This window comes from Geotrypetes seraphini, chromosome 3 (assembly GCF_902459505.1).
Source record: "Geotrypetes seraphini chromosome 3, aGeoSer1.1, whole genome shotgun sequence".
NCBI lineage: Eukaryota > Metazoa > Chordata > Amphibia > Gymnophiona > Dermophiidae > Geotrypetes > Geotrypetes seraphini.
In genome coordinates, this window is record NC_047086.1 from 391,849,243 (window position 1) to 391,876,492 (window position 27,250).

Below are 27,250 nucleotides of genomic sequence, written 5' to 3' on the forward strand. Positions count from 1 at the left end.
GGGGCGATCGGAGGTGGGGTGGGGGCGATCGGAGCGTGGAACTTACCTGGTGGTCTAGCAGTGATGCGGGGCAGGAGCGATCTTCCTACACTCCTGCCCCGTGCAGAGCCGTGCTGCGAGTTCCCGTGGTCTCACGAGACTACAACAGGGAGTTCCTGTTGTAGTCTCGTGAGACCACGGGAACTCGGCAGCACGGCTCTTGCATGGGGCAGGAGTGTAGGAAGCTCACTCCTGCCCCATGTCACCGCTAGACCACCAGGTAAAGTCCGGGGGTTGGGTCAGAGCCGACCAAAAGTTATTTGCGATTTTTCCCTATTCGCGGGCTGGCTCTGCCCCTAACCCCCGCGAATAGGGAGGGAGAAGTGTATTCTGACCAGTTCTAACAAGCCAAATAAGCTTACCCCCTCTTTTACTAAGGTGCACTATGCTTTTTAGCACGCGCTAATCACATGCTAAATGCTAACGCATGCATGTTATCCTATGGAGGCGTTAACGGTTAACGCACGCGTTGATCTAGTGCGCGCTAAAACGCTTAGCACAACTTTGTAAAAGAGGGCCATAGTTTTATCTGTATTCAATTTAAAAGCAAGTGCTGTACTCAGCAAATCAATTCTTTTTAGACAGCACGAAATAGGTTGTAATGACAATCCCACAAACTGCAAAAAAAAAAAAAAATGCCCCCTTTTACATAGCTGTGTTGCATTTTTTTATCAATGGTCGTGGCAATTATTAGCTCCGATGCTCATAGGAATTCTCGGAGCTAATACTGCTGCGGCCGGCAATTTAAAAAGCCTAATGGGGCTCCATAAAACGGGGGGGGGGGGGAGGGAAGGAATTATAAAAAGTGGTAAAAGCAATGAAATCTACCTGTATGCATTGTAGAGGTTCCTCTTTTCATTCATACTTTGACATCTGCCCTCGACTGAGCACGGAAGTGTAAAATTTCTCGCTGGAAACTCCATAAAGCAGTCACTGTTTCTAGAACAAGATTCTTCCTCGGTGCTAGCGTCATCCATGTCGGTCACTTTTAGCTCACCGTCCACAATCACAAACTGCCGAGGACGGAAATCCAACAGGGAAACAGATCCAAGGGGAGAGTGCGCGAGGTAATGCAAGAGGCGAACTAAACTCAAACAGATCTGAAAGGAAAAAAAAAAAGGCATGTGCTACACGTGAGGGGTTTTATATTTTACTAGTGGTGAAATTCTATTACGGGCCTTTTTATTACGCTGTATTAATGTCCTTAGCACACCCTCATGTAGGTCTTTGCCATTAACACAGCTTTCATTAATGGCCTTGCTCTGTTACCATAGGGTGTGGCCATGTTAAAAAATGGTTCACACTAGTCCATGGACTTTCTTAATATACTTCTTCTACTTAGAGAACCAATATTCAAAATTGACCCCCAACACTCTAAGGCCCTCTTTTACAAAGGCGCGGTAAGCATTTTAGCTCAGATTTAGCGGGCACTACATCAACGCGTGTGCTAACCGCTAATGCGCCCATAGGATAACAGGCGCGCATTAGCGTTTGGTGCATGATTAGCACGCGCTAATACTTACCACACGCTAAAAAGCATAGCACACCTTTGTAAAAGAGGGGGTTTGTTTCTCACTAGGACGGTGGAATTTTCCGCTATAAATTTTCTTAGAATGTTTAATTTAAAAAAAAAAAAAAAAATTAAATTTAAAATTTTTCAATGTTATTTGAAAATTATATCTTTTATGAAATATGTTGCAAGAATCTTGTACACATTAGGGTTAGGGTTATAGGTGAAATAAATTTATTGTTTTCATTACCACAATTTCATTTTTTTTCTACAGGATGATACAGAGGGGAAAAGAGAGCCATGAATTTGCTATCCCAAGATTTTGGCAGAAACCCACTAACCACTCAAGCAAGTGCTACTTCTGCATGGTGGACCCTTCCAAACATCGAACTGGCATCTGCAAACATATAGAAACATAGAAGATGACGGCAGAAAAGGGCCATAGCCCATCAAGTCTGCCCACTCTATTAACCCTCCCCAAACTACCCCCCAAAGGGTCACTCACAGGTGGCATCACCTCTACACTGCCCTCGTAGAGATCCGACGTGGGCATCACATTTTTTCTTAAAATCTTGTACGCTGCTGGCCATGATCACTTTCTCCGGGAGTTCGTTCCAATGGTCCACCACTCTTTCTGTGAAGAAGTACTTCCTGGTATCCCCATGAAATTTCCCGCCCCTGATTCTTAGCGGATGTCCTCTTGTGGTCGAGGGACCCTTGAGAAAGAAAATGTTGTCTTCCACCTCTATGCGGCCAGTGATGTACTTAAATGTCTCAATCATGTCTCCCCTCTCCCTACGCTCTTCGAGAGAGTATAGCCGCAATCTGTGCAGCCTGTCCTCGTATGAGAAATCCTTAAGCCCGGACATTCCTTCATCCAGCACCCAAGTATGCCCTACATTGAGTCCAGGGGATTATGTATTCTTCTTGAGGGCTACTTGGGTTAGACTAGTGCATCGCAAACTGTGTGCCGTGGCACACTAGTATGCCGCATGAGATTCCAGGTGAGACACCGGGGAGGAGGAGAGGCGCCAGCATTGGCTGACTGCCTACAAGACATGCCTCTCACGGCAAAAGGCATATCCTGTAGGCAGTCAGCCGCCTCTCCACGCCTCTTCCCTTCCAGAACCCCTCACTGGCGGCTCAGCACCTTGTCTGGAGGGCCTACGATTTTGACATGATGACGTCACAAATGCACTTGACATCATCATGTCAACGTCTGCGCACTTTCGGACGCCCTCAAGCCGCAGCTACCAGTTTAGTGTGCCGTGGCTTCGCAAAGTTTGCGAGACACTGCGTTAAGATTATAGCAGGAAAAGAGACACAGAGCCTGTTGTTACCTAACAAACTGATGCATTAATACACGTTCACTTTGTCAGGATTAAAATGTAGTACTTACTCGAAATCTGTCCTCCCAGGAGGTCTGCAAAAGCTGAATCATTTCTAATGGTGCACCCAGTTCCATGATAGTAGTTAATGCATCTGAGATTTCATTACTGTCTTGATAACAATAACCATATAACTAAAATTTAGAGACAAAAAAAACACACACACACAAGAAAGAAATGCAAATTATTTATCTTCCATATTTGCCTAAATAAGCCTTTAAAGAGAATCTTTATTCTACAACAAATGAAGGGCCTCTTTTACAAAGGCGACCTAAGCAGATTTATCACGCACTGAATCAACGCGTGCGCTAACTGCTAAGGCGTCAATGCACGCGTTAGTGTTAGCGCGTGTTTAGCGTGCGATAATATTTACCGCGCGCTAAAAAGCATAGCACACCTTTGTAAAAGAAGGGGGTAAGGCCCTGATTCTATACAATATGCCTTCTGGTAGGCGCCTAAATTGGTATACCGCTCCAATCTAGGCACCAACCTTACCTCCCCTTTTATGAAACCATGTTAGGCTTTTTTTTAATATATATATATATATAAATATAAACGCTGGCCATGGTGGTAATAGCTCCAACACTCATGGAATCCCAATGTGTCGGAGCTTTTACCACCGCAGCCGGCGATAAAAAAGGCCTAATGTGGCTTCATAAAAAGGGGGGGGGGTCATTTTTTGAATTGGCATAAATAATTGGTAATTGAACGCACCATTAAAAACCAATTAAAAAATGAATTTGCCGACAGGCATCTACCTCGGTAGATGCTTACAACTTCGATGTAGGCATCAACACCAAGGCGCCAGCAACTAGGCACAATTATGGGCAGGTTCGGGGTGGATTTGGGGCAGAGTTTGAGCATGGAATGACTTGGGCATAGGTAGGCATCTACTTTAGATGCACTCCTTTAGACCTGGCCTAAATGCGAGTGTGCTAAGCTAATGATTCCTACCGACATCTAAGAACGCCTAGGTACTGCTAGTTGTGATTCTATAAACAACACCTAGAAGTTGATTTAACAACCATTCTTAACGGTGCCTGTGATCTAAGCGCCATTTATAGAATCAGGTCCTAAGAGGGAAATCCTGTAAATGGCAATTAATTTTTTTTTTTTTTAATTCTTTATTTAATTATTTGTTACAATACATTAATAACAAATATTCATGAATGACCACAACAAACTCAATAAAGAGAACATGAAAACATAGGCAATTATCAACCGTGTCTTAGTCCACATTATCATGGTCGCCAGTACCTTTTAAAAAGGAAAAAGGAAAAAAGAATCAAATCCATCAATCTACCATCTAAGGACAGGCAAAATGGCATTTATATTTATACACATCATCCTCCAAAAATAAAATCAGTAATAGGAACTAAACTTTCAACAAAGGTTTCTCTTTAATAAAGTCTTCTAACTGAACTGGATCATAAAACACATATTTATCACTTCCATACGATATAAAGCATTTGCATGGAAATTTCAAAAAGAAAATAGCTCCAATTGCCAAAACCTTAGGCTTTAGCTGAAGGAACTGCTTCCTTTTAAACTGGGTTTGTCTAGAGACATCAGGAAAAATTATCACCCGTTGGCCACAAAACATCTCCTGTTTTTTCACAAAGTACAATTTTAAAATAGTTGGTTGGTTGGGCTGAGAACTTTTCAGCACCCCCTTGTATGTAATAAAAGTGAGCCAAGTACAGGACAATCAAGCCTTTGTGACATCACTGATGAGGTTGGCTCTTAGGCATTGGTGGAATGAGGCATTATGACATCATAATCTCACCTCTGGAATGTGGCTACGAGGAGGTGCTGAAAGGTTCTCAGCCCAACCACAAAGAGAATGACGTGGATCTGGTTCAATCAATGATCTGAAACAATGTCAAAACATAGAATTTTGTTTCTGCAAATTGGCCCTTAACGAAATAAAATAACACTCTTTTCAGCTACGGTGGCCAAATAACGCTCAGAATTTAGGAAGTTGGTTGGTTGGTTGTGCTAAAAACTTTTCAGCACCCCCTCGTATGTAATAAAAGTGAGCCAAGTACAGGACAGTCAAGCCCTTGTGACATCACTGATGAGGTCTCTGGCTCTTATTGGTAGAATGAGGCATTATGACATCATAATCTCAGTTCTGGAATGTTGCTATGAGGGGTGCTGAAAGGTTCTCAGCCCAACCAAGAAGAGAATGACGTAGATCTGGTTCAATCAATGATCTGAAACAATGTCAAAACATAGAATTTTGTTTCTGCAAATTGGCCCTTAACGAAATAAGATAACACTCTTTTCAGCTGCGGTGGCAAAATAACGCTCAGAATTTAGGAAGTTGTTTGGTTGGGCTGAGAACTTTTCAGCACCCCTTCGTATGTACTAAAAGTGAGCCGTGTATAGGCCAGTCAAGCCACTGTGATATCACTGATGAGGTTGGGCTTTATTGGTGGAATGAGGCATTATGACATCACAATCTGAGCTCTAGTTTACCAGAGACGGAAACTCTTCACACTACTAAGGGTTGCTGAAAGGTTCTCAGGCCAACCAAGTAGAGAATGACATGGATATGGTTCAATCAGAGATCGGAAACAATGTCGAAAACATAGGCCCTCTTTTACAAAGGTGCGCTAAGCATTTTAGCGCGCGTTTAGCACGCGCTAACTCAACGCGTGCGCTGACCGCTAACGCGCCCATAGGAGAACATGCACATGTTAGCGTTTAGTGCGTGTTTAGCGTGGGCTAACATTTAGGGCGCGCTAAAAAGCATAGCGCACCTTTGTAAAAGAGGGGGAACAGAATTTAGTATCTGCAAATTGGCCCGTAACAAAATATGATAACACCCTTTTCAGTTACAGTGCAACAATAACGCTCAGAATTTAGGAAGTCGGTTAGTTGGGCTGAAAACATTTCAGCGCCCCCTTGTATATGTTGACACTGTTGCAAAATTGCCCTGTTTAAAAGCGACCAAATCTTCAATTTTTACTGGCAATTTCTAAAGTACTGTCACCAATGCACATGTGTGAGCTGCTAGGCCTCAGATCACTTTTAACACCCGTCAGATATGACAGGCAAGTACAATAGATCAGTTACAGCAGGAGTGTCAAAGTCCCTCCTCATGGGCCGCAATCCAGTCGGGTTTTCAGGATTTCCCCAATGAATATGCATGAGATCTATTAGCATACAATGAAAGCAGTGCATGCAAAGAGATCTCATGCATATTCATTGGGGAAATCCTGAAAACCTGACTGGATTGCGACCCTCGAGGAGGGACTTTGACAGCTCTGAGTTACAGTTAATCCTACTTGCCTTTCTTTCACTTGAAATGGGGGGGTGGGGGGGGGTTTAAACCAGAAAATAAGCAAAACAACAATAAGGGGGTGCTGAGAAGTTCTTAGCCTAAACAAGGAATGATATGGATAAGGTTCAATCCGGGATCTCGGCGAGAGGGAGAATTCGAAGTCCTTGAGCATGCACAGATGCATGCTCAAGGCAGGCAGGCAGAAGCCGTAAGATCTTCTAGGCACACGATCTGTGCCTGCGCTAGACGTGGGGGGGGGGGTAAGTTTAAGTTGTTCGGGCGGGGGGGGGCGGTTCACGCGAGGGGGGGGCGCCGTTTGGAGCAAGGGGGCCTTTGCGAGCGGGGGAGAGTGATGCCGGTTATTGGGGGGGGGGGAACGTATCAAAGCGAGTTTCCATTATTTTCTATGGGGAAACTCGCTTTGATAAACGAGCATTTTGGATTACGAGCATGCTCCTGGAACGGATTATGCTCGTAATCCAAGGTACCACTGTATTAATTTATACCACCGAGCGGCCTGGTGTCTCAAGAAATCCGCCTGGACGTCCAGGAACGGCAAACTAGACTGATTTTTTAAGAGCTGAGAACTTTTAAGCACCTACTCATAAATTAGTGTTTTTATTGAACCTAAAGATTTGAAAAAGGTCTCCTGGTAAATAAAGGGCAGACCTATGCACAATGAGAAGCAAGTTAAAGGGCTTATTTGAAAAACCGCATTGTCAGAGCCTGGCATCGCCGACGTACTCGTGGCAGGTATTTTAAAATAATCCTAGCAGAGACACGCAGGGTGGCTTTTAAGAAGAAAGAGAGCTTTCGGTTTCCACGATTCATAGGAATGTGAAATTATGAAAAAAAAAAAAAAAAAGTGAAATATACAATGCAGAGCTAGAATACAACCAAATCTGTTTATAAAAATGAAGAAATAAGAATCTATAAAATGTCCCTGCCAAGGCAATTATGGCGTGTTTACATTTTCTTTTTCTTTTTTTAATGGGTCAGTTGATTGGCTGCTCGAAGAGGTCCAAGTGCATTTGAGAGCCTGAAGGTTCTTGAGTTTGCGATTTCCTGTAGGAACAATTGACTGGCACTGAACTAAAAAGACTTCTAGTTCCAAACAAGCATGGAGACCAGAATTTGAGCTGGTTGGGCATTATTTTGGCATATACCGTTAGAAGTCTACTCGTGAAATGAAAATGCTAAGCAATCATTTTAAAAAGCACAAACCTGTGGGTGAAAGCTTGCAAGGGACAATATGGGGCTCATAATTTCAAAAAAACACGCCCAAAAAGTGGCCTAAATCGGTACTTGGACGATCAAAAAGACAGATCGTCCAAGTACCGATAATCAAAGCTGGTTTTAAACGTATTTAAAACCAGCTTAGGCCTTTCCCCTGACTCTGAACGCCTACAGCGAAAAGAGGCAGTTTTGGAGGAGGGGAAAGGGCAGGAGGTGGGCCGACCTAGACTTAGTTGTACAGCAAGTATAACCAAAAGTTTAACGAGGTTGCCCAGTCGGAACTTATACATTTTGACTTAGACCAAGTCAAAACAGCTCTAAGTTCCAAATAGGGGCCACTGAGCTGCCCCGGCAACCTGCCCACCCCCTGTTGCGATCCCTCCTGAACTGCCGCGAATACTGGCAGGAGATATGCCCAATCTCTCCTGCCGAGGTGCACCCCCGACACCCTTCCCCCCCCCTCGAATACAGGCGGGAGGGATCCCAGGGAGACGCACTCCCAGAACTCCCCACCCAACGGCAGGAGTGAGCACAAGCTCTCCTGCCAATGCGCACCCTCGACACCCCCAACCCAGCCCTGACAATACCGGCAGGAGGGAGCCCAGGCCCTCCTGCCAAAGGCGCACCCCTGTGAACCCCTGAACGGCCCCCCGAGCCCCTGAATGCACCCCCTCCCCCACTACCCGCCTCCCTAACCCCGGACAACCCCCTTGCTTACCTTAACATTGGCCGGTTGGCCAGGTCCCCAGACCGGCAGGCCCGCCATCCTCGGAATGGCGGGCCTAGGGCCTGACTGGCCCAGGCGACTAAGGCCCCACCCATAGCAGGGGCCTTAGGCTCCTGGGCCAACCGGAATTGGGCCAGTTGCCTCCTTGGGGCGTGGCTTTAGGCTACAGTGGTAAAATAACACTCAGAATTTAGGAAGCTGGTTGGTTGGGCTGAGAAAGTTTCAGCACCCCCTCGTATAGGACAATCAAGCCATTGTGACATCACTGATGAAGCTGGCTCTTAGGCACTGGTAGAATGAGGCATTATGACATCACAGTCTCAGCTCTGGAATGCTGCTATGAGGGGGGGGTGCTGAAAAGTTCTCAGCCCAACCAAGACGAGAATGACGTGGATAAGGTTCAATCAATGATCTGAAACAATGTCAAAACAGAGAATTTCATTTCTGCAAATTGGCACTTAAGGAAATAAGATAACACTCTTTTTAGCTACAGGGGCAAAATATTCTCCGAATTTAGGAAGTTGGTTGGTTGGGCTGAGAACCTTTCAGCTGATGTATTTATTTATAACATTTTCTTAACCACCCCTCCAACCAGGTTTCCAGAGTGGTTTACTGATTTAAAAAAAAAAAAAAAAACAGGCAATAAAATACCATTTATAACCCCCCCAAAAGAGAACTCAGAATGCAAGTAACATTAACTAAAAAGAAGAAAATGAATAAAATGACCAAAAATTAAAAAAAGTATTAAAATAAAAGAAAATTAAATTACCCAGTTCTTAAACTATGACCTGCTCTGGCAGTAAGAGGTATAGTATAATGTAATCACTAATAATAAAACCCTAAGCGTGCATGCGCACTCCAACCTGCGCGTTCTGTGATCCGTAGCTCTGTGGCCAGCAGAGAAATTGTAAAGCAGAGAAAATTTGGCGCATGCGCATGTTTTATTTCCAACGAGTGGCGTTTTTATACAAGTTACTCTGTGCCAGTTGCCCTTTCCAAGACAATGCGCGATTAAAAAAAAAAAAAAGGAAGGTGGAAGAAGGGACATATTCCCCCGACATCCCCCTGACATCTCCACACACATGACATCCCCCCTAACATCCCCAATATTCCCCCGACATCTCCACACACATAGGACAGGGGACTAGGGAGACAGATTGAAAGAAAAAAACAAACAGCGGACAAGGAGAGAAAGACACACAGAAAAAAAGACAGAAAGACATACAGTGGCCAAGGAGACAGACACCAAAAAAAAAAAGAAAGATAGACATACAGCGGCCAAGGAGACAGACAGCAAAAAAAAAAGACAGACAGACATACAGCGGCCAAGGAGACAGACAGCAAAAAAAAAAAGACAGACAGACATACAGCAGTCAAGGAGACAGACAGCAAAAAAAAGACAGACAGACATACAGCGGCCAAGAAGAGAGACAGCAAAAAAAGACAGACAGACATACAGCAGCCAATGAGACAGACAGACAGACAGCGGCCAAGGAGACAGACAGCAAAAAGAGTAAATTTTTTTAACTGTTAAGTCTGCACATCTATTCTAGCACCCGTTAATCTAACGGGCTTAAACACTAGTAAATTATAAACCCATCTGCATGTATCCAACAAAAAAGCTTTGACAAGATCAGGACTGGCTTAATCACTAGGCAAATAGACAGTTGCCTGGGGAAGCAGCTTCTAGGTAGAAAACAAAAGAACTACTTCAGTCAAACCAAAACAATAGATTCTAACAGACAGACAACCCAAACCAACATCACATATTTTTAATGCAGGGGAGAGTGGAAATTTGCAAGTAGCCTATTTGCTCAATTACATACCACTCACTATGTTTGTACATATAAAAACATTTAAAATTTACTCAATTACATACTATGTATATACATATAGAACATGTACATACAGTGCTCCCCCAGTCATTCGCGGTCAGCGATTTGTGGTCCCAGTCATTCGCAGTATTTTCTGACCGCGAATGACCAGGCAGGAAAGGGCAGCCAGGGAGGCAGGAGAGTAGCCGGAGCGCCAACGAGTGAAGGAAATCACTCGCGGTATGCTCTGACCACCTCTTCCTGCGTGTCAAAGCAGCTCCTGATTAGTGAGGCCTGACTTTAGTGCAGGAAGAGGCAGTCGGAGCATACCGTGAGTGATTTCCTTCACTTGCTGGCGCTCCGGCTGCTCTCTCCTGTCTCCCGCGCTAAAAAACGTATTCATGGTTTTTCAAGATTCGTGGGGGTTCCTGAACGGAACCCCCGCAAATAACGGGGGAGTACTGTACTATGTACATACTAACCCCCTCTTTTACTAAGGGCTCCTTTTACTAAGGTGCGCTATACTTTTTAGTGCGCGCTAAATATTAGCGTGTGCTAACCATGCACTAAACATTAACGCATGCATGTTAGTCTAGATACATTGATGGTTAGCGCATGCGTATATTTATCGTGCGCTAAAACACATAGCGCACCTTAGTAAAACAGGGGGCAAGGCGCACTAACCGATTAGTGCGCGCTAATCGATTTAGTGCGCGCTAAACGCTTATGCATCCATTATATTCTATGGATGCGTTAGCGTTTAGCGCACACTAAATCGATTAGCGTGCGCTAATCGGTTAGCGCACCTTAGAAAAAGAGGGGGTATGTATTTAGTATGTATACTATGGGCTCCTTTTACTAACCCCCCTCTTTTACAAAGGTGCGCTAAGCTTTTTAGCGTACGCTAAATGCTAACGCGTGCATGTTATCCTATGAACGCGTTAGCGGTTAGGGCACGCGTTGATTAAGCGCGCACTAAATCCACGCAAAAACGCTTAGAGTGCCTTTGTAAAAGAGGGCCTAAGATGCGCAAAATATTAGCGCGCACTAACCGCACGCTCAACGCTAACGCGTGCATGTTAGTCTATGGACGCATTAGCGGTTAGCATGCGCGTATATTTAGCGCACGCTAAACGTATGCTAAAACACATAGTAAAACATGTATTAACATGTACATACTATGTATTTACTCAATTACATACTATGTAAAAACATATAAAACATTAAAAATATTTAAAAGTGTAATGTTATTGCAAGATTGTTCGTGGATGGATGATTTGGGGGATAATCATGGTTGCTGAGATCTGTTATGACAATCTCAGGGAGAAACCTAAACCTAAAGACAACTGATTGGGCTGAAAGTTTGCCTAGGCCAGGGGTAGGCAAGTCCGGTCCTCGAGAGCCGGAGCCAGATCAGGTTTTCAGGATCTCCACCAAGAATATGTACGAGATGGATTTGCACACACTGCCTCCTTGAGATGCAAATCGATCTCAGGCATATTTATTGTGGAGATCCTGAAAACCTGACCCTGGCTCCGGCTCTCGAGGACCTGAATTGCCTACCCCTGGCCTAGGCCATTTAATGCTCTTGCACTGGCCAGTTCAAACCGCCACGGTTTTAATCCTCTCTTAAAATATATAAAAGAATGGTCTTTGTATAAATAATGAGGCAAAGAATTCCAGAGGAAGGGGGATCCGATAGGAAAACAGTGCTCTGTCACCTCTGGATGGATACGCAGGCATGAGGGAATGGTGAAAAGCAAGGCCTGTGAACAAGACAGCGATAAGGAATGTAACAAAAAAACACGGACCACTTCAAACTACAGTGGTGCCTCGCATAACGGCCGCCTCGCACAGCGAACGCTGCGCACAACGAACTTTATGTCTTGATTCGTACAACGGACTTCGTTTCACACAACGAAGTCGCCCGAGCTGCATCCTTCCGGGGTTCCTGCGGGGTTGGATCGCAGCGGGGTTGGTCGAGCCGCGAGGGTAGTCTCCTTCTCCTTACCTGCCCTGTCGCAGCACACAGCCGAACGGAAATCTTCCCGATGTCAGCGCTGACGTCGGAGGGAGGGCTTAAGCAAAGCCCTCCCTTCCTCCGACGTCAGCGCTGACATCAGGAAGACTTCCGGTCGGCTGTGTGCGGCTGCGGCAGGGCAGGTAGGAAGAAGGCAATGGCGAACGAAAGAGGGGGGAGGGGGCGGTCCGCCCCGAAGAATGTGCACAGCTGGTCAGGTCCCCCGATCGACCGACAATAGGCCCGGCCGACAAACCTCCCTGCCCTGTAGCCGCGAATCTAAATTACCTCTTACAGCAGCTTCAATAATCCAGCTGCTGTAAGAAGGTAATTTAGATTCGCGGCTACAGGACAGGGAGATTTGTCCGACCGGGCCTGTTCTGTTGTCGGTCGGGTGCAAAAGCGCCACAAAGGTGGAGGCAGGGAGGGAGGAAAGGTGGAATGGAGAAGAAAAGACGCTTAAGGGGGGAGAAGGCCGCTGAAAGCACATGTTGGAGCAGGGGATGAGAGGGAGGGAGAGAAGGGGAAATATTGGACAAGGGCAGAAGGGATGCTAAATCATAGGGTGACAGGCAGAGAGAACAACAGGAAAAAGAGTGGAAGCAATCTTGAACCCTGAGGGTGAGGGCAGAGAGAGGTGGTGAGATGATTGATCATGGGGAGAGGGACAAAAGGGAATAGAGATGGGATAGGAAGATAGTGGAAGTAAAAGGACAGGGAGATGTATGTTTTTAGATGTATCTAAATAAAAATAATAACAAAAAATTTATCTTTTTTATGTCATCTTAGCATATTTTATGCTGCAGAACGAATTATTTTTTTTTACATGTATTCCTATGGGAAAACGCGTTTCACATAACGAACTTTTCGCATAACAAACTTGCTCCTGGAACCAATTAAGTTCGTTGTGTGAGGCACCACTGTATATCCAATAATGAAATGATATCATAAAAAGAGAGCGTTTCTTTGGATCACAAAAAGTTATTAGTTTAAAAATGTTTAATTACACACAAGTGTAATAACTTATACGTGTAAGAATCCAATGTAGATGACATCCTACTCAAGCCATTAATACGGGACACCCTAGTTGAAGAAAACTCTCCCAAGTAATAAGTTCACTAGGAGGCTGAAGTATCATATGGAGGCAAAAAGCTCAGTACTTAGAACCTCATATAACATTTATGTTATTACAGGTCCTTATCCTGAATAGATAAACTGCCATATAATAATTTACTATAAGTTCTATAAGTACTATAGTTCAGTGCTTTTTCTGACTCTTAGCAATCTAGTCCCTGCTGAAGTTATAATATAATAATTTACATCAAACCTCCGTCCCAACCTTACATGTAAACTTTCCCCCTCTTTTACTAAGGTGTGCGAACCGATTAGCGCACGTGTTAGCATTTAGCGTGTGCTAAATTGATTAGCGCACCTTGACCTTTATTTATGTCTAACTAGAGTTATAACTTAATTTTCATATCAAGAAACAACGAAGGACAACGTCCTCAAATTTGTATATACAAGAAGAAGCAGCAACAGTTATCGAAATGGCTGTTCGCCAATTCCAACTAGGATGTCCGGATTAACGGCTTGAGCAGGATGTCATCTACATTGCATTGATACACGTAGAATTTATTACACTTCTGTGTAATTAAAAAATTTCAAAATAATAACTTTTTGTGGTCCAAAGAAACCCCCTCTTTTTATAATATGAAGTGATAAGGAATCTACCAGTTTACAAGATATAAAGGCTGATCGGAATGAAGAAAAAAAATGTACAAAATTAAGATGTTACACTTACCCCCTCTTTTCCAAAGGTGCGCCAAGCATTTTAGTGCGCGCTATATACCGGTAACATGTGCATGTTATCCTATGGTCACATTAGCGGTTAGCACGGGCTAAATCCACGCTAAAACGCTTAGCACACCTTTGAAAAAGAGGGGGTTAATATGATAAGTTATAGACAGCCAATATAGAGCTGCAAATACGGATGATCACTTATAATAACTTATCTGTAGCATTTTGAACTATCTGTAACCTTTGGAGCTGATAGCCAGATAAACCATGATAAAGGAAATTACAATAGTCCAATTTAGAAATTAAAAAAAAGCATAAAAGTGTTTAGATCTCAGTGAGACAAAAAGAAAAAGGCTTCAGGGCAAAAGTCTTTTGTAAAACAACCTCAAAAGCAGATGCCACAGCAGAAGAGCAGTGACAGACAAAGCAGGGCATGAATCGAAGCAGAAATAATACTCAGGAAGCAGGAATAATGGTTCATAGACAGTAACGCGGAAGACAAAGGCGCGCGCCGAAAACTGAGCGCAAGACGGAGGCGTGCGCCGAAGAAAAAGACTGTTTTTAGGGGCTGCGACGGGGGGTTTTGTTGGGGAGCCCCCCCCACTTTACTTAATACATATCGCGGCGGCGTTGTGGGGGGTTTGGAGGGTTGTAACCCCCCACATTTTAGTGAAAATGTAACTTTTTCCCTAAAAACAGGGAAAAAGTTAAGTTTTCAATAAAATGTGGGGGGGGGGGTTACAACCCCCCAAACCCCCCACAACGCCCCCACAACGCGGCGTGATCTGTATTAAGTAAAGTGGGGGGGTTCCCCCCCACAACCCCGTCGTAGCCCCTAAAAACAGCCTTTTTCTTCGGCGCGCGCCTCTGCACTGCGCTCAGTTGTCTGCTCGCGCCTTTGTCCCGGCGCGCTTTTGACCCGACACCGGAATAATACCTGGCAGAAACACAAGTACCCCTTATAATGGGGGACAGTGGGAGTCAAAGTTCAATTTTTAGCAAACCAGATAGCTTCGTACTTGGGTGTGTTTAACATATAACATAAAAATTTGACAGCTCTGTTCTAGCGTGTCGATTGCAACAGTTCAGTGCCTCAGACACGGTAACTAAGGCCCTCGAAGCGTTTTTGAGCGTGCTAAATCAATAATAATAATAACTTTATTTTTGTATACCGCCATACCCAAGGAGTTCTAGGCGGTTTACATTAGATTAACAAAAAATTACAAGTGGTTCAAAAACAATTGAACAATATTTGGAGCAAGGAGGTAGAATGAAGTTAGGAGAAGAGAGGGGGGTAGGTTAGGGGGGGAGGGGGTGGGTAGGTTGGGAAAGGAGGTGGAAGGGGGGAGGAGGGGATTGTTGTTCATTGGAGAGGGGTGTTAGGTGTCTTGTCCATGGAATAGGTGAGTTTTGAGAGATTTTCTAAACCCAAGGTAGGTGGGGGCCTCAAGGACAATTTGGGCTAGCCATGGGTTCAGTTTGGCGGCCTGGAAGGCAAAAGTTTTATCAAGGAATCTTTTGGAGTGACATAGTTTTAGGGAGGGGAAGGCGAAGAGTTGAATTCTGCGGGAGTGCTTGTTTATGTGATTCAGATAGAAGTGAGGGTTTAAGTAGCTTGGGGATAGGCCAAATACTGTTTTATAGCAGTGCACTAACCGCTATCGCATCCATAGGATAACATGCACGCACTGGCGTTTAGCACACGTTTAGGGCGCGCTAAAAAGCTTAGCGCACCTTTATGAAAGAGAGGGTAAGTCAACTCCTCACGTCTTGTTTAACTGTATAAAACCCACTGGCTTGAGTTTAGCCTCCCATCGGTTGATCCCAATGCACTCTCTACCAGCCATCTTATCCCCATCTAATATCTGCCCTTGGCCCCCTTGGATCTATATGATAAGCTAGATTGTAGAAAAGCATCAGTGCCATATTCAGTGCTTCATTACCAGCCTAACAGATTGTTGCACTCTGAGAATTCTGTTTTGTCAAAGGCCAGAGTTAATCCAAAATATGTTGGAACTTGTTCAATGACCTTTTGTTGAGCTGGGGTGAATTTATGGAATTCGCTGGAACGGCAGTTGAGAAAATGGGTTGATGGAGGAGCTTTTTGAAAACGCCTCAAAACACAACTGTTTGTTAATGCCTTTTTATAGGGTCTGATTTGTCCTGATTGAGGATTAACTGTGAACTTAAATGCTAAGATTTGTCTTTTTATATACATACATATACAGTGGAACCTCAGTTTGCGAGTGTTTTGCAAGACGAGCAAAACCCTCAGCAAACTTTTGACTCGCAAACCGGGCACTGCCCCGATCAACGAGCACTTACAGACCAGGAAGCGCCGCTTCGGGGGATTCCTCTACCGTCTTCCAGCCAGCCTTCTACGTCGGGTGCCTTCTGCAGATTGGAGGACCTCTATCTGGGCCTGCGCGGCCGGGCGCTGTCCCGCCTGTGCGTTGCGTGTGACCCGCACAGCATCAATCATCGGCGTTGTGCGTGTCGTGCAGGTGGGGCGGCGATCGGCTGCGTGGGCTCGGGTGGGGGGCTCTCCAGCATGCGAGGAGCATCCGACGTGGAGGGCTGGCCGGCAGATGGAGAAGGCATCCCTCTGAAGGTACTGCGGGGTTCTCTAGCGGCTGGCGGACATTACACGCATCCCCCCCCCCCCCGAAGCGGCACTGTCGGGTTCTTCTTCCGATGACGGATGGAGGTGGCATACGGAGGAGACGGCGCTGCAGCACCCAGCCCCGACAGGTACAGACCCCGGGTTCTGGAACCAATCGTAGCTGTTGCCACTATTGTCTATGGAGAACTTGGCTTTGATAAATGAGCATTTTGGATTACGAGCATGCTCCTGGAACGGATTATGCTCGTAATCCAAGGTACCACATAAAAAGACAAATCTTAGCATTTAAGTTCACAGTTAATCCTCAATCAGGACAAATACAATCAGGATATGTACACTGTAAACCACCTAGGAACTAGAATCAGGGATCTCAAAGTCCCTCCTTGAGGGCCGCAATCCAGTCGGGTTTTCAGGATTTCCCCAATGAAAGCAGTGCATGCACATAGATCTCATGCATATTCATTGGGGAAATCCTGAAAACCCGACTGGATTGCGGCCCTCAAGGAGGGACTTTGAGATCCCTGAACTAGATGGTATAGAAATTTTAAAAATAAAAAAATAAATATTATGCTGACCTTGTATTATATCTCTTTTATTTGGATTTTAATGCTGTTAAGTACGAGGGTTCTTCGAAATGTTTCCACACTTTCGTATTTTTGCGAGAAATGGTTGGGGCACGAGAGGTGGTAAGAGGGCGTGTTGTAGAACGTCATGTGACTAGTCAGTCAGGAAAAACAAGGCGATTATGTAGAAAAGTGATGTCTTGCTTTTGGGATATTTAATAAATAGTGGTTTTTTTGTATGTCTTTATTGAATTGTCAAACTACAATTGTGCAACAAGTAATTCATCTAATATAATAAAACGGTAAGCCGCGCATGAGCATTTCCTAAGCGTGGGTCCGTTTTCCGTGAGCTGTAGCTAGGAAGTGCGCATGCGCGGCTCACCCCCTGCCCTCTCCGTCGTCTCCCGGCTCCAGCGGCGTCACAGTTTTCAAAGAGCCGCGCGATTGTTTCAACGCGGAACCACCAGCCGTTAAAGCTCCTGGCGCTGACTCCCGACGGTGGAGGAGAGGCAAGGGAGAAGAAGATTTCCGCCGCTGCCCCCCCTTCCCTTACCGCGGCCCCAACTGACGATTTCAGCAGCGTATCCAGCAGTCTTCACACGCTGCTTCGGGCCCTTCTACTACCCTGATTTGCTCCGGACGTGCCAGAGTAAATCAGGCCAGTAGAAGGACCCGAAGCAGCGTGTGAAGACTGCTGGACACGCTGCTTGAATCGCCATGTGCACTCGGACCCGCGGGAAGGGAAGGGGGGGCCGCCGGCAAAGGACTCGGGCCCGCGTTTGTAGTCGCGATTGTGGGAAGGGAAAGGGGGTAGAAGAAACAATAATGCTGCTGCACAGAGAACTGGTGTGGGGGGAGGGAATGCTGCTTTGGACACACAGACAAAGGGAGGAAGGGAGACAGAAAGACAAGAAGAAAGACACAGGGGCAGGTGCACAGGGAACTGGTATGGGGGGAGGGAAATGGAGGGGGAGGGAATGCTGCTTTGGACAGACAGACAGAGGAAGGAAAGGAGACAGAAAGACAAGAAGAAAAACACAGGTGCAGGGAGATATACAGAAAGACAAACAGACAAAGGGGGCCAGGGACAGAGACAGACAGAAAGAAAGACAGCGGGAGTCGCATAAGGAGAGGTGCGGGATGCCGCAGAGGGAACTTTTCCAATGGGTGCAAACTGGGCGGCTGTCGGGAACCTCTGATCAGAGGCAGAGCAAGGTAACTGTATCATAGGAATAAGAAGGAGGGGGGGGGAGAAAAAGGAAGGGACGCCTACTGCTGGACAGGGGGAGAAGGAAAGAGGTGCTGATGGACAGGGGGTGGGTGAAGAAAAAGGAACGGAGGCCTAATGTTGGACAGGGGGAGAAGGAAGGTGCTGCTGGACAGAGGGGAGATAAAACAAAGGGAGAAGGGCAAAAGGAAGGGAAAATAGACAGGGGGAGCAGGCAAGGGGTGGTGATGGACAGCCAAGGAAAAAGAAAGACAGAAAGAAAGAAAGCGGCTAAGGAGAGAGAGAGAGAAAAAGAAATAAAGAGAGACACACACACATATATTCTAGCACCCGTTAATGTAACGGGCTATAAGACTATTATACATATAATATTACAAGAAAAGCACAATAAAATTTTCAGATATTAATGTACAATTATATTTCCCCCCCACCCTCCCACCAGATATTCAAATAAAATAAAAATTTCAAGAAACTATCCATAAATTCCCTGAATCAAATTCCAGTGCAACTCCCTTCCCCCTCCCCTCCACCCACCCTGGATGTGTATGTTTACAGCTCAATGACATAAAATCAGTTATCATTCTTTACAAAATTTAGCCAATGGCTCCCAAACATCCATAAAATTTCTGAAAAGTCCCTGCTGTTAAAACAAAAAAAATAAAATAAAAGCGTGGAAACTTTTTGAAGCTCCCTCATATATTTTTTTAGACTCTTTCAATGATAGTCCCATTTTAACTCCCTCTTCTATGAAACTGCGCTAGCAGTTTCTAGCACAGAGAGCCGCGCTGAATGGACTACGCTGCTCCCGACGCTCATTGAGTTCCTATGAGCGTCGGGAGCAGGGCAGGCCATTCAACGTGGCTCTCTGCACTAGAATCGTAGAAGAGGGGTAAAGTTTCAGTTTGCCGATTTTGAGTTTACCTTATTCATTGTATCAAAGTTTAGATTTGGTCTTTTTACTACTGTTAACAAAATTGTATGTTTTATGTTGAATTATACCTGCTGTACACCGCCTTGGATGAATCTTTTCATAAAGGTGGTAAATAGGAGCGCTGGAGCCAACACCGCCACAGTCGGCGATAAAAAAAACCCAAAACAACCTAATGCGGCTTTTTAAAAGGAGCCTTAAAGTAGTGGAAATAATAATAAGTTAATAAATATAATAAGTTAATAAAAGCACATTCAACTTACAAATATGCATAACCAACCATTTTCTCCCCCCCCCCCCAATGATTATTCAATAAAACACAGAAACATAGACTATCCCAATAACCCTACCCTGTTCAGATTAAAAATATCCTCCCACCCTAGGTGGACATACTCAAAAGTCAAATTAGGACAGAAATAGCTCCCCCCCCCCTTTCCTGGATGTGTACGAAAATAAACCAAAACTGACTTATAATCAAAGACCTACTATAGTGAGGTAATATATGATGTCAACGGCCCCCCAATCAGCTTAAATAAATTACTGTGCCCCAAACTATTGGCATTCATTTTTTCATATCTTTAGCTGGAGCACAAATTGGCCCACCAGAAAGGAAAATTTAGGCGGTCGTAGTTCTTCCAATTTCGGGTTACCAATTTTCTAAATGTGTAATAAATTGTAATCCCCCTTAGGAACTTAATGCAATAATTTATTGCACAAAACAAGGCCGCAGCCTACAATAGATCTCTTCCTGGTTGTCGACTTCAGGCAAACCGAAACTGAAGAAATTACGAATGTAATTTCTCATGTCAAAGATAGCGGTCTTGCAGCAGAATGGAATGAAATTGTATCAGAAAGATAAGTCAGGGCTAGACCATAAAGAATTTTGAAAATTATCAGGATGTGGTGGTAGTGGTGGTGGGGGTTCCTGTTGGTCCTGTCATTTCAGTTACTGCTTATTCAAGATATTGTGGCCAGTATATGGTACGCTTTCTACGAAAGTTTGTCAGCATTCCCACCTACGTTGACTCTGACTTCTGAGCCAGACGCCCTGAGCCAAAACACAGGGCTCCTTTGGTTCATAGACAGTAACGCGGAAGACAAAGGCGCGCGCCGACAACTGAGCGCAAGACGGAGGCGCGCACCGAAGAAAAAGACTGTTTTTAGGGGCTGCGACGGGGGTTTTTGTTGGGGAGCCCCCCCCCCACTTTACTTAATACACATCGCGGCGGCGTTGTGGGGGGTTTGGGGGGTTGTAACCCCCCACATTTTAGTGAAAACGTAACTTTTTCCCTCATCGTAGCCCCTAAAAACAGTCTTTTTCTTCGGCGCGCGCCTCCGCACTGCGCTCAGTTGTCTGCTCGCGCCTTTGTCCTGGCGCGCTTTTGACCTGACACCGGCTCCTTTTACTAAGATGCGCTAGTGTTTCTAGCAGATGGAGGAAATTACCGCACGCTACGCTTCTAGAACTAACGCCAGCTCAATGCTGGCGTTAAGGTCTAGCACGCGCAACAATGTAGCACGTGCTATTCTGTGCGTTAAAGCCCTAACGCGGCTTCGTAAAAGCAGCCCACAGTTCCACTTTGAGTCTTTTCCGTGGACGTATAATAAACCCTTGTGTTGGAATCGGAGTGGGCCTCCCCCCATTTTGTTTGGGTTTTACGTTATTGCTGCTGTTATTTGGGGGACGTTTCTTCTTCTTTTCTTTATTTCGATCTTCAAATTAAACTTTTTGTTGTTGTTGTTGTTGTTGCCGCCGTCGTGGAAAGCAAGGGGGTGCTGAAAAGTTCTCAGCCCAACCAACCAACCAACTTCCTACATTGTGCGCATTATTCCGTCGCCTTATTTTAGGGCCCTTTTACTAAGGCGTGCTAACCGATTTAGCGCGCGCTAATCGATTTAACGCATGCTAACGATTAGCGCGCGCTACATGCTAACGCGTCCACAGAATATAATGGGCGTGTTAGCATTTAGCCTTAGTAAAAGGACCCCTTTATTAAGTGCTAAGTGGCAGAAACAAAATTCTGCAAGGGACCTTCAAAAAGTTTCTGCACTTTCATTTTTTAAACATTATTTATTAAATATCTCAAAAGCAAATTACATCACTTTTCCACAGCCACCCTGCTTTGCCTGACTGACTAGTCACATGACATTCTATAACACACCCTCTCCCCACTTCTCCCGCCCCCAACCATTTCTCACGAAAATATGAAAGTGTGGAAACTTTTTGAGGAGCCCTTGTGTGTTTTGATATTGTTTCTAATTATGGATTGAACTATAGCCACGTCATTCTCTTCCTGGTTGGGCTGAAAACTTTTCAGCACCCTCTCATAGCAACATTCCAGAGCTGAGATTGTGACATCATAATGCCTCATTCCACCAATAAGAGCCAGCCTCATCACTGATGTCGCAATGGCTCGACTGTCCTGTACTTGGCTCACTTTTATTACATAGAAGGTGGTGCTGAAAAGTTCTCAACCCAACCTACTTCCTAAATCCTAGGGGCTGAAAAGAGCGTTATCTTATTTCGTTAAGTGCCAATTTGCAGAAAGGAAAGTCCGTGTTTTGACATTGTTTCAGATCTTTGATTGAACCATATCCAAGTCATTCTCTTCTTGGTTGGGCTGAGAACTTTTCAGCACCCCCTCGAACAGTTGCATAAAAAAATAAAACCAAAAGACACCTTAGAACTGATTAGATGAAACGACTGAAGATCCACTGACAGCCTTCAAGTAAAAAATCAAAAGAAACAAGGCATAATCAGAACAGTGTAAATATAACAAGATAAAAGCCGGGATTCTCTATTGTTAAGATTATTGCCACAGGCACAAAATGTCATATCGCTTTTGAAAATGAAGCATTTGATCCACAGCTTTAAGCTGACAAAAGACAGAGTGTGGCTATAGCCCAAGGGGGTTATGCTTTGGAGACATTTTCAGAAAGTCTGCTGCCGAAAAAAAGGATACGCCTCCAGGGTTCAGTCACAGCTATGAACAGTATTAAAACTGAGGATGGACTTGAGTTACATTGGGCATCAGAAGCAGAATTAGGCGAAATCACAAATACATAATTCTGTAATAGCAAGAAGAAAATTGATTTTATTTGAAGTTTGGTTTTTTTTTGGGGGGGGGAGGGCCAAGTGTACAGATTAAAAAAAAAAAAAAAGCAGTGGTTTTATTTCAGCCTGAAAGTGTAAATCTCCCGATAGGATTTTGTTTTCTGCGTTTTTACGATCCAGTTTGATTTTCTTAAGTTCTTCCATAAGAACTTTGGGGTTTTCCAATCCACGCAGACAAGACATTCCCATGTCACTTCAGGATTCCCTATTATTACAAATTATAGGAACACAGCTGCCCTTTTCAGACGCACACACACACACAAAAAAAGGCAGAGGTCAGGCTACACACAAAAGCCGACAAGCCCTACTGAATAAAAACACAGCCTAAGAGACCTTATTAAGCTGTCATCAGCGGGGCAGTAGATGCAAACAGACCCTCCGGCATTAGCCACATTAGCTCCGGCAACCACTGCTAAGAAAAGATTTAAGCGACAATGTTATTCTGCATTCATAAGGTAACACGTTACAGGTTTCCTTATTAAACATTTTCCCTGCTGCTCGGGACGGGCACTAAAGCTAAGTCCAGGGCAAGAGCAGAGCCCTGGAGGAGGAGGAGTGTGGCGCAGTGGTTAAAGCCACAGCCTCAGCACCCTGGGGTTGTGGGTTCAAACCCCGCGCTGCTCCTTGTGACCCTGGGCAAGTCACTTAATCCTCCATAACCCCAGGTACGTTAGATAGATTGTGAGCCCACCTGGACAGAGAGGGAAAAATGCTTGAGTACCTGATTGTAAAAACCGCTTAGATAACCTCGATAGGCGGTATATAAAATCCTAATAAACTTGAAACTTGAGCCTGACATGTTAATTTTTGGATTACAGCTTTTGAAGCATCTCTGTTTGCTCTTGTCAACATACCGCGCCCGAGCGCCTCTGAAGAGCGCGCGTGAACCATTTCAAGGGAATGAGTCCTAGGAAGACCCAAGAAGTGCTTTGATGAATAGAGTTTTCTAGAAAAACAAGTTGAAAATTGTTTTCTTAAGCAATGCTTGGTTTCCAAATTAACTATTATTGAATGGGGGGGGGGGGGCAGGAAACAGCCACTGTTAAAACTAAACCCCTCTTTTACTAAGGTGCGCTAACCGGTTTAGCACACGCTAATCTAATTAGTGCGTGCTAAACGCTAATGCGTGCATGTTAGTCTATGGACGCGTTAGCGTTTAGCGCGTGCTAAATCGATTAGCACACCTTAGGGCTCCTTTTATCAAGGTGCGCTAGCGGGGTTAGCGCGTCGGACATTTCGTCGCGCGCTATCCCCCGCGGCAAGCCAAAAAACTAACGCCTCGTCAATGGAGGCGATAGCGACTAGCGCGGCAGGCGGTTTAACGCGCGGTATTCTGTGCGTTAAACCCCTACTGCGCTTTGATAAAAGGACCCCTTAGTAAAAGAGGGGGTAAATTTGTGACTATCAAGGATACGGATTTAACTTTTTTTTTTCTGATGTGTCTATAACAGAAGGAAATAATATACCGTACTCCCTGCCTTCCTCACTGCTAAGGGCTGTATCGCGGTAAGAAAATAAAGCTAATTCTGGCTACAGACATGTCTTTCTACTTGACAAATGATGAGATTACTTAAGTAACCTTTATTTCCCATGTAAATTTAACTTGTATTGCAATGAAAAGTATATGGTTTAGTTTAATAGTTTAAAGAAAAGGTTAACTAAGAGTTTCACTGACAAGGTCAGGGCAAACTAAGTTCTGACTGCCTTGGGCAACATATGGAAAACACAAAGCAGGCAGGGGAATATTCAAGTATAAGGTTCTGTATGTCCTCAGACCCTAACTAATGTGTCATAGTTTTTCGGACAGATAGAGTAGACTCATATCTGACTGGAACAACTTAGCATTACTGCCCCGCTCCTTTTAAAAATATATTTTCTTGTGTATTTGTCAAACTGGCCATCGGACGACCGATCACTGAGCTTTCGAAAGGGATGTAAAATGCAATTGATCACATTAATGTGCACACCCGCTGCCGATCTGAAGCAAAAGGCCATAGCGACTCTCACGCTTCATACACTGGCTGTCTGATTTTCAGCAGGGGAAGTTATTCTGCCAGGGTGAAATTTGAAAAGACTTCCCAAGGGTTTTCTAGCTGATGATGTCCCTGTTTTTAAAGAGGTTATCAGAAGCATGGAATTTACACATATTTGAAGTACTGTGAGCAGTCGTCTTTAAGATTTTCTCTTTTCACAAAGAGACACTGGTTTGGAGAGAGAGGGAGGGAGAGAGAAAGAGAGAGGGAGGAATAGAGAGAGAGAGGGGGGCAGGGAGGGAGAGGGAGAGAGAGAGAGAGAGGAGGGAAGGAGAGAGGAAGAAAGAGAGAGGAGGGAGAAAGAGATGGGGGAGAGAGAGAGAGAGGAGGGAAGGAGACAGGAAGAAAGAGAGAGGAGGGAGAGAGAGACGGGGGGGGGGGGGAGAGAGAGTTCTTGCTTAGCTCTAACAATGAAATTTTCTATTTAAACTTTTCCACTAAACACCATTTGTGATCCGCTGAGTGAAAAGATTCTAAAAGCGGGGTACGCAATATATTTGTACAGTACAAGATAGAGAGATATCAACTGCAGAATCCTGCACAGTTTCAGGTATGGACTAATTTTGTCTTTAAGAAATTAAAAATGTTTGTCAAGCAATTAACCCCATAAATCACATTCCCCCCCACTTTAGGGAGCTGTGGTTTTCAAGCTGTTAAACATGAGAAACATCAAAGCTGTGAAGAACATTGCATAAACTCATTCAACTGACCCCCATGGTACACAAACCTTTCAAAAATGTGTTTTCCCTCGTAACTTTTATTGCTTTTTTGTCATTTTTGTACCTTTTCACTCTGCAGGTCACATTTTCAGATGAAAAACCTCAACACAACTTCATTACTATTTCTTTTGCTGCTTTTGACAATTTTCATCCTTGAGCACTTTTGAAATATTAAGATTGTAACATATAGGGGCTCGTAGTAGATGACGGCAGATAAATTGTCATTTTTCTCAAAGGAGGAGAGTAAACAGTGGAGTGCCGCAGGGATTTGTGCAGGGACTGCTGCTATTTAACTTATTTATAAATGATCTGGAAATTGGGACGACGAGCGAGGTGATTAAATTTACAGCTGACACTAAACTGTTCATAGCTGTTAAAACGCATGCGGATTGTGAAAAAATTGCAGGCAGACCTAAGGAAATTGGAAGACTGAATGTCCAAGTGGCAGATGAAATTTAATGTGGACAAATGCAAAGGGACGCACATTGGGGAGAATAACCCAAATCACAGTTACTCTGGAATTCATTGCCGGAGAATGTGATGAAACCAGTTAGCTTAGCGGGGTTTAAAAAAAGATTTAGATAATTGCCTAAAAGAGAAGTCCTTAGGCCATTTTTGAGATGGCTTGGGGAATTCCACTGCTTATTCCTAGGATAAGCAGCATAAAATCTGTTTACCACTTGCGATCTAGCTAGGTATTTGGGACCTGGGTTGACCACTGTTGGAGACAGGATACTGGGCTTGATGGACCTTTGGTCTGTCCCAGTATGGCATTTCTTATGTTCTTATGTCCATCCAGTCTGCCAAACGAGATACATTTGTAAATTTGGATGTGATACTACATAAGCACTGCTGGAGTTGCCATCAAAGCTAACTCCAGCCCATCCTTAAGTTTATATAATGGATCTTCCCCCTTGCAATGCTAAAATGGACATGAGGGAATATTTAATATTTCATTATCCTAAATGTAATGAAATAACTTATAAATCTGTTCATTCCACTGGCTATGCTTACCTAGGAACAAAATGGTGGAACTCATTTCCCTTTGACATTAGGAGTCAAAGAAATTATCTGATCTTTTAAAGATCATTTAAATACACATCTTTTTCAGAAGTAATGGCTAATTCCCCCCCCACACACACACCTTTTTATGAAGCCGCATTAGTCTTTTTTTTTTATCACCGGTATTAGCTCCGACTATGAGCGTCATAGATAAAACCGCCACGGCCGGTGATAAAAGAAATTAAAATAAAAGAACTGTCTTCTCATTCAAATTGGTAACCAAACTTCAGGATTGCAACCGTCACGTTTGAAAGTCACTCAGAGGTATAGAGTTCTTCAAGAAGAGAGTTGCACCCTCTAGTGATGAACCAAAGTATATTTTTCAGTCGTTGCAACTTTATTAGTTCTGGTTACGCTCCAAGTTTGATTACAAAAGTAAATAAATAAATAAATGTCTTTACAGTCTTTCAAACACTTGTATGAAAATACTTTGTTTTTCTTATCTTTACAAATCTTTTCAAATGAACATCGCTCTGTGAGAAAATTGAGAGCAGCTTGATAATTCAGTTTATAACAGGTTCGGGGTCTCTAAGACTGTAAAGACATTTATTTATTTATTTACTTTTGTAATCAAACTTGGAGCGTAGCCAGAACTAATAAAGTTGCAACGACTGAAAAATATACTTTGGTTCATCACTAGAGGGCGCAACTCTCTTCTTGAAGAACTCTATACCTCTGAGTGACTTTCAAACGTGACGGTTGCAATCCTGAAGTTTGGTTACCAATTTGAATGAGAAGACAGTTCTTTTATTTGAACTCTAATATTTTTCTGACTTCCACTAATATTTAACTATTAGTACCCCAGTGACATTATAAAGAGGTGATAAAAGAAAGCCAAATGCGGCTTCAGAAAAAGGCAATAAAAAAGTCTAATGAGAGATTTACCCCCCGCTTTTACAAAGGCGTGCTAAACTTTTTAGTGCACACTAAGCATGCATGCATGTTATCCTATGGATGCGTAAGTGCACATGTTGATTTAGTGCACGCTAAATCCGCGCTACAATGCTTAGCATGCCTTTGTAAAAGAGGGCCTTAATAAAAAGAGGGGGGGAGGGGGTAAGTGATGAAGGTTTGTCTTGCGTTTCTTTTTTTATTATTACTATCCATTCTTTCATGGTTAAGTATTTTTAACTAGTACTTTATTGTATACTAGTCTTTA

General features: G+C 44.1%; 1 protein-coding gene across 2 annotated transcripts in view; it reads right to left on the minus strand.

Annotated features, from left to right (window-relative positions):
- Nucleotides 1–27,250, minus strand: part of PKDCC (protein kinase domain containing, cytoplasmic) — a 115,006-nt gene that overhangs the window by 71,889 nt on the left and 15,867 nt on the right. For both annotated transcript variants that reach the window (XM_033935658.1, XM_033935657.1), the window contains exons 2-3: nt 2,949–3,071; nt 868–1,139 (exon numbers count right to left, since the gene is read on the minus strand). In XM_033935658.1, the coding sequence (XP_033791549.1) occupies nt 868–1,139; nt 2,949–3,071 (395 nt within the window). The remainder of the gene's footprint in view (nt 1–867; nt 1,140–2,948; nt 3,072–27,250) is intronic.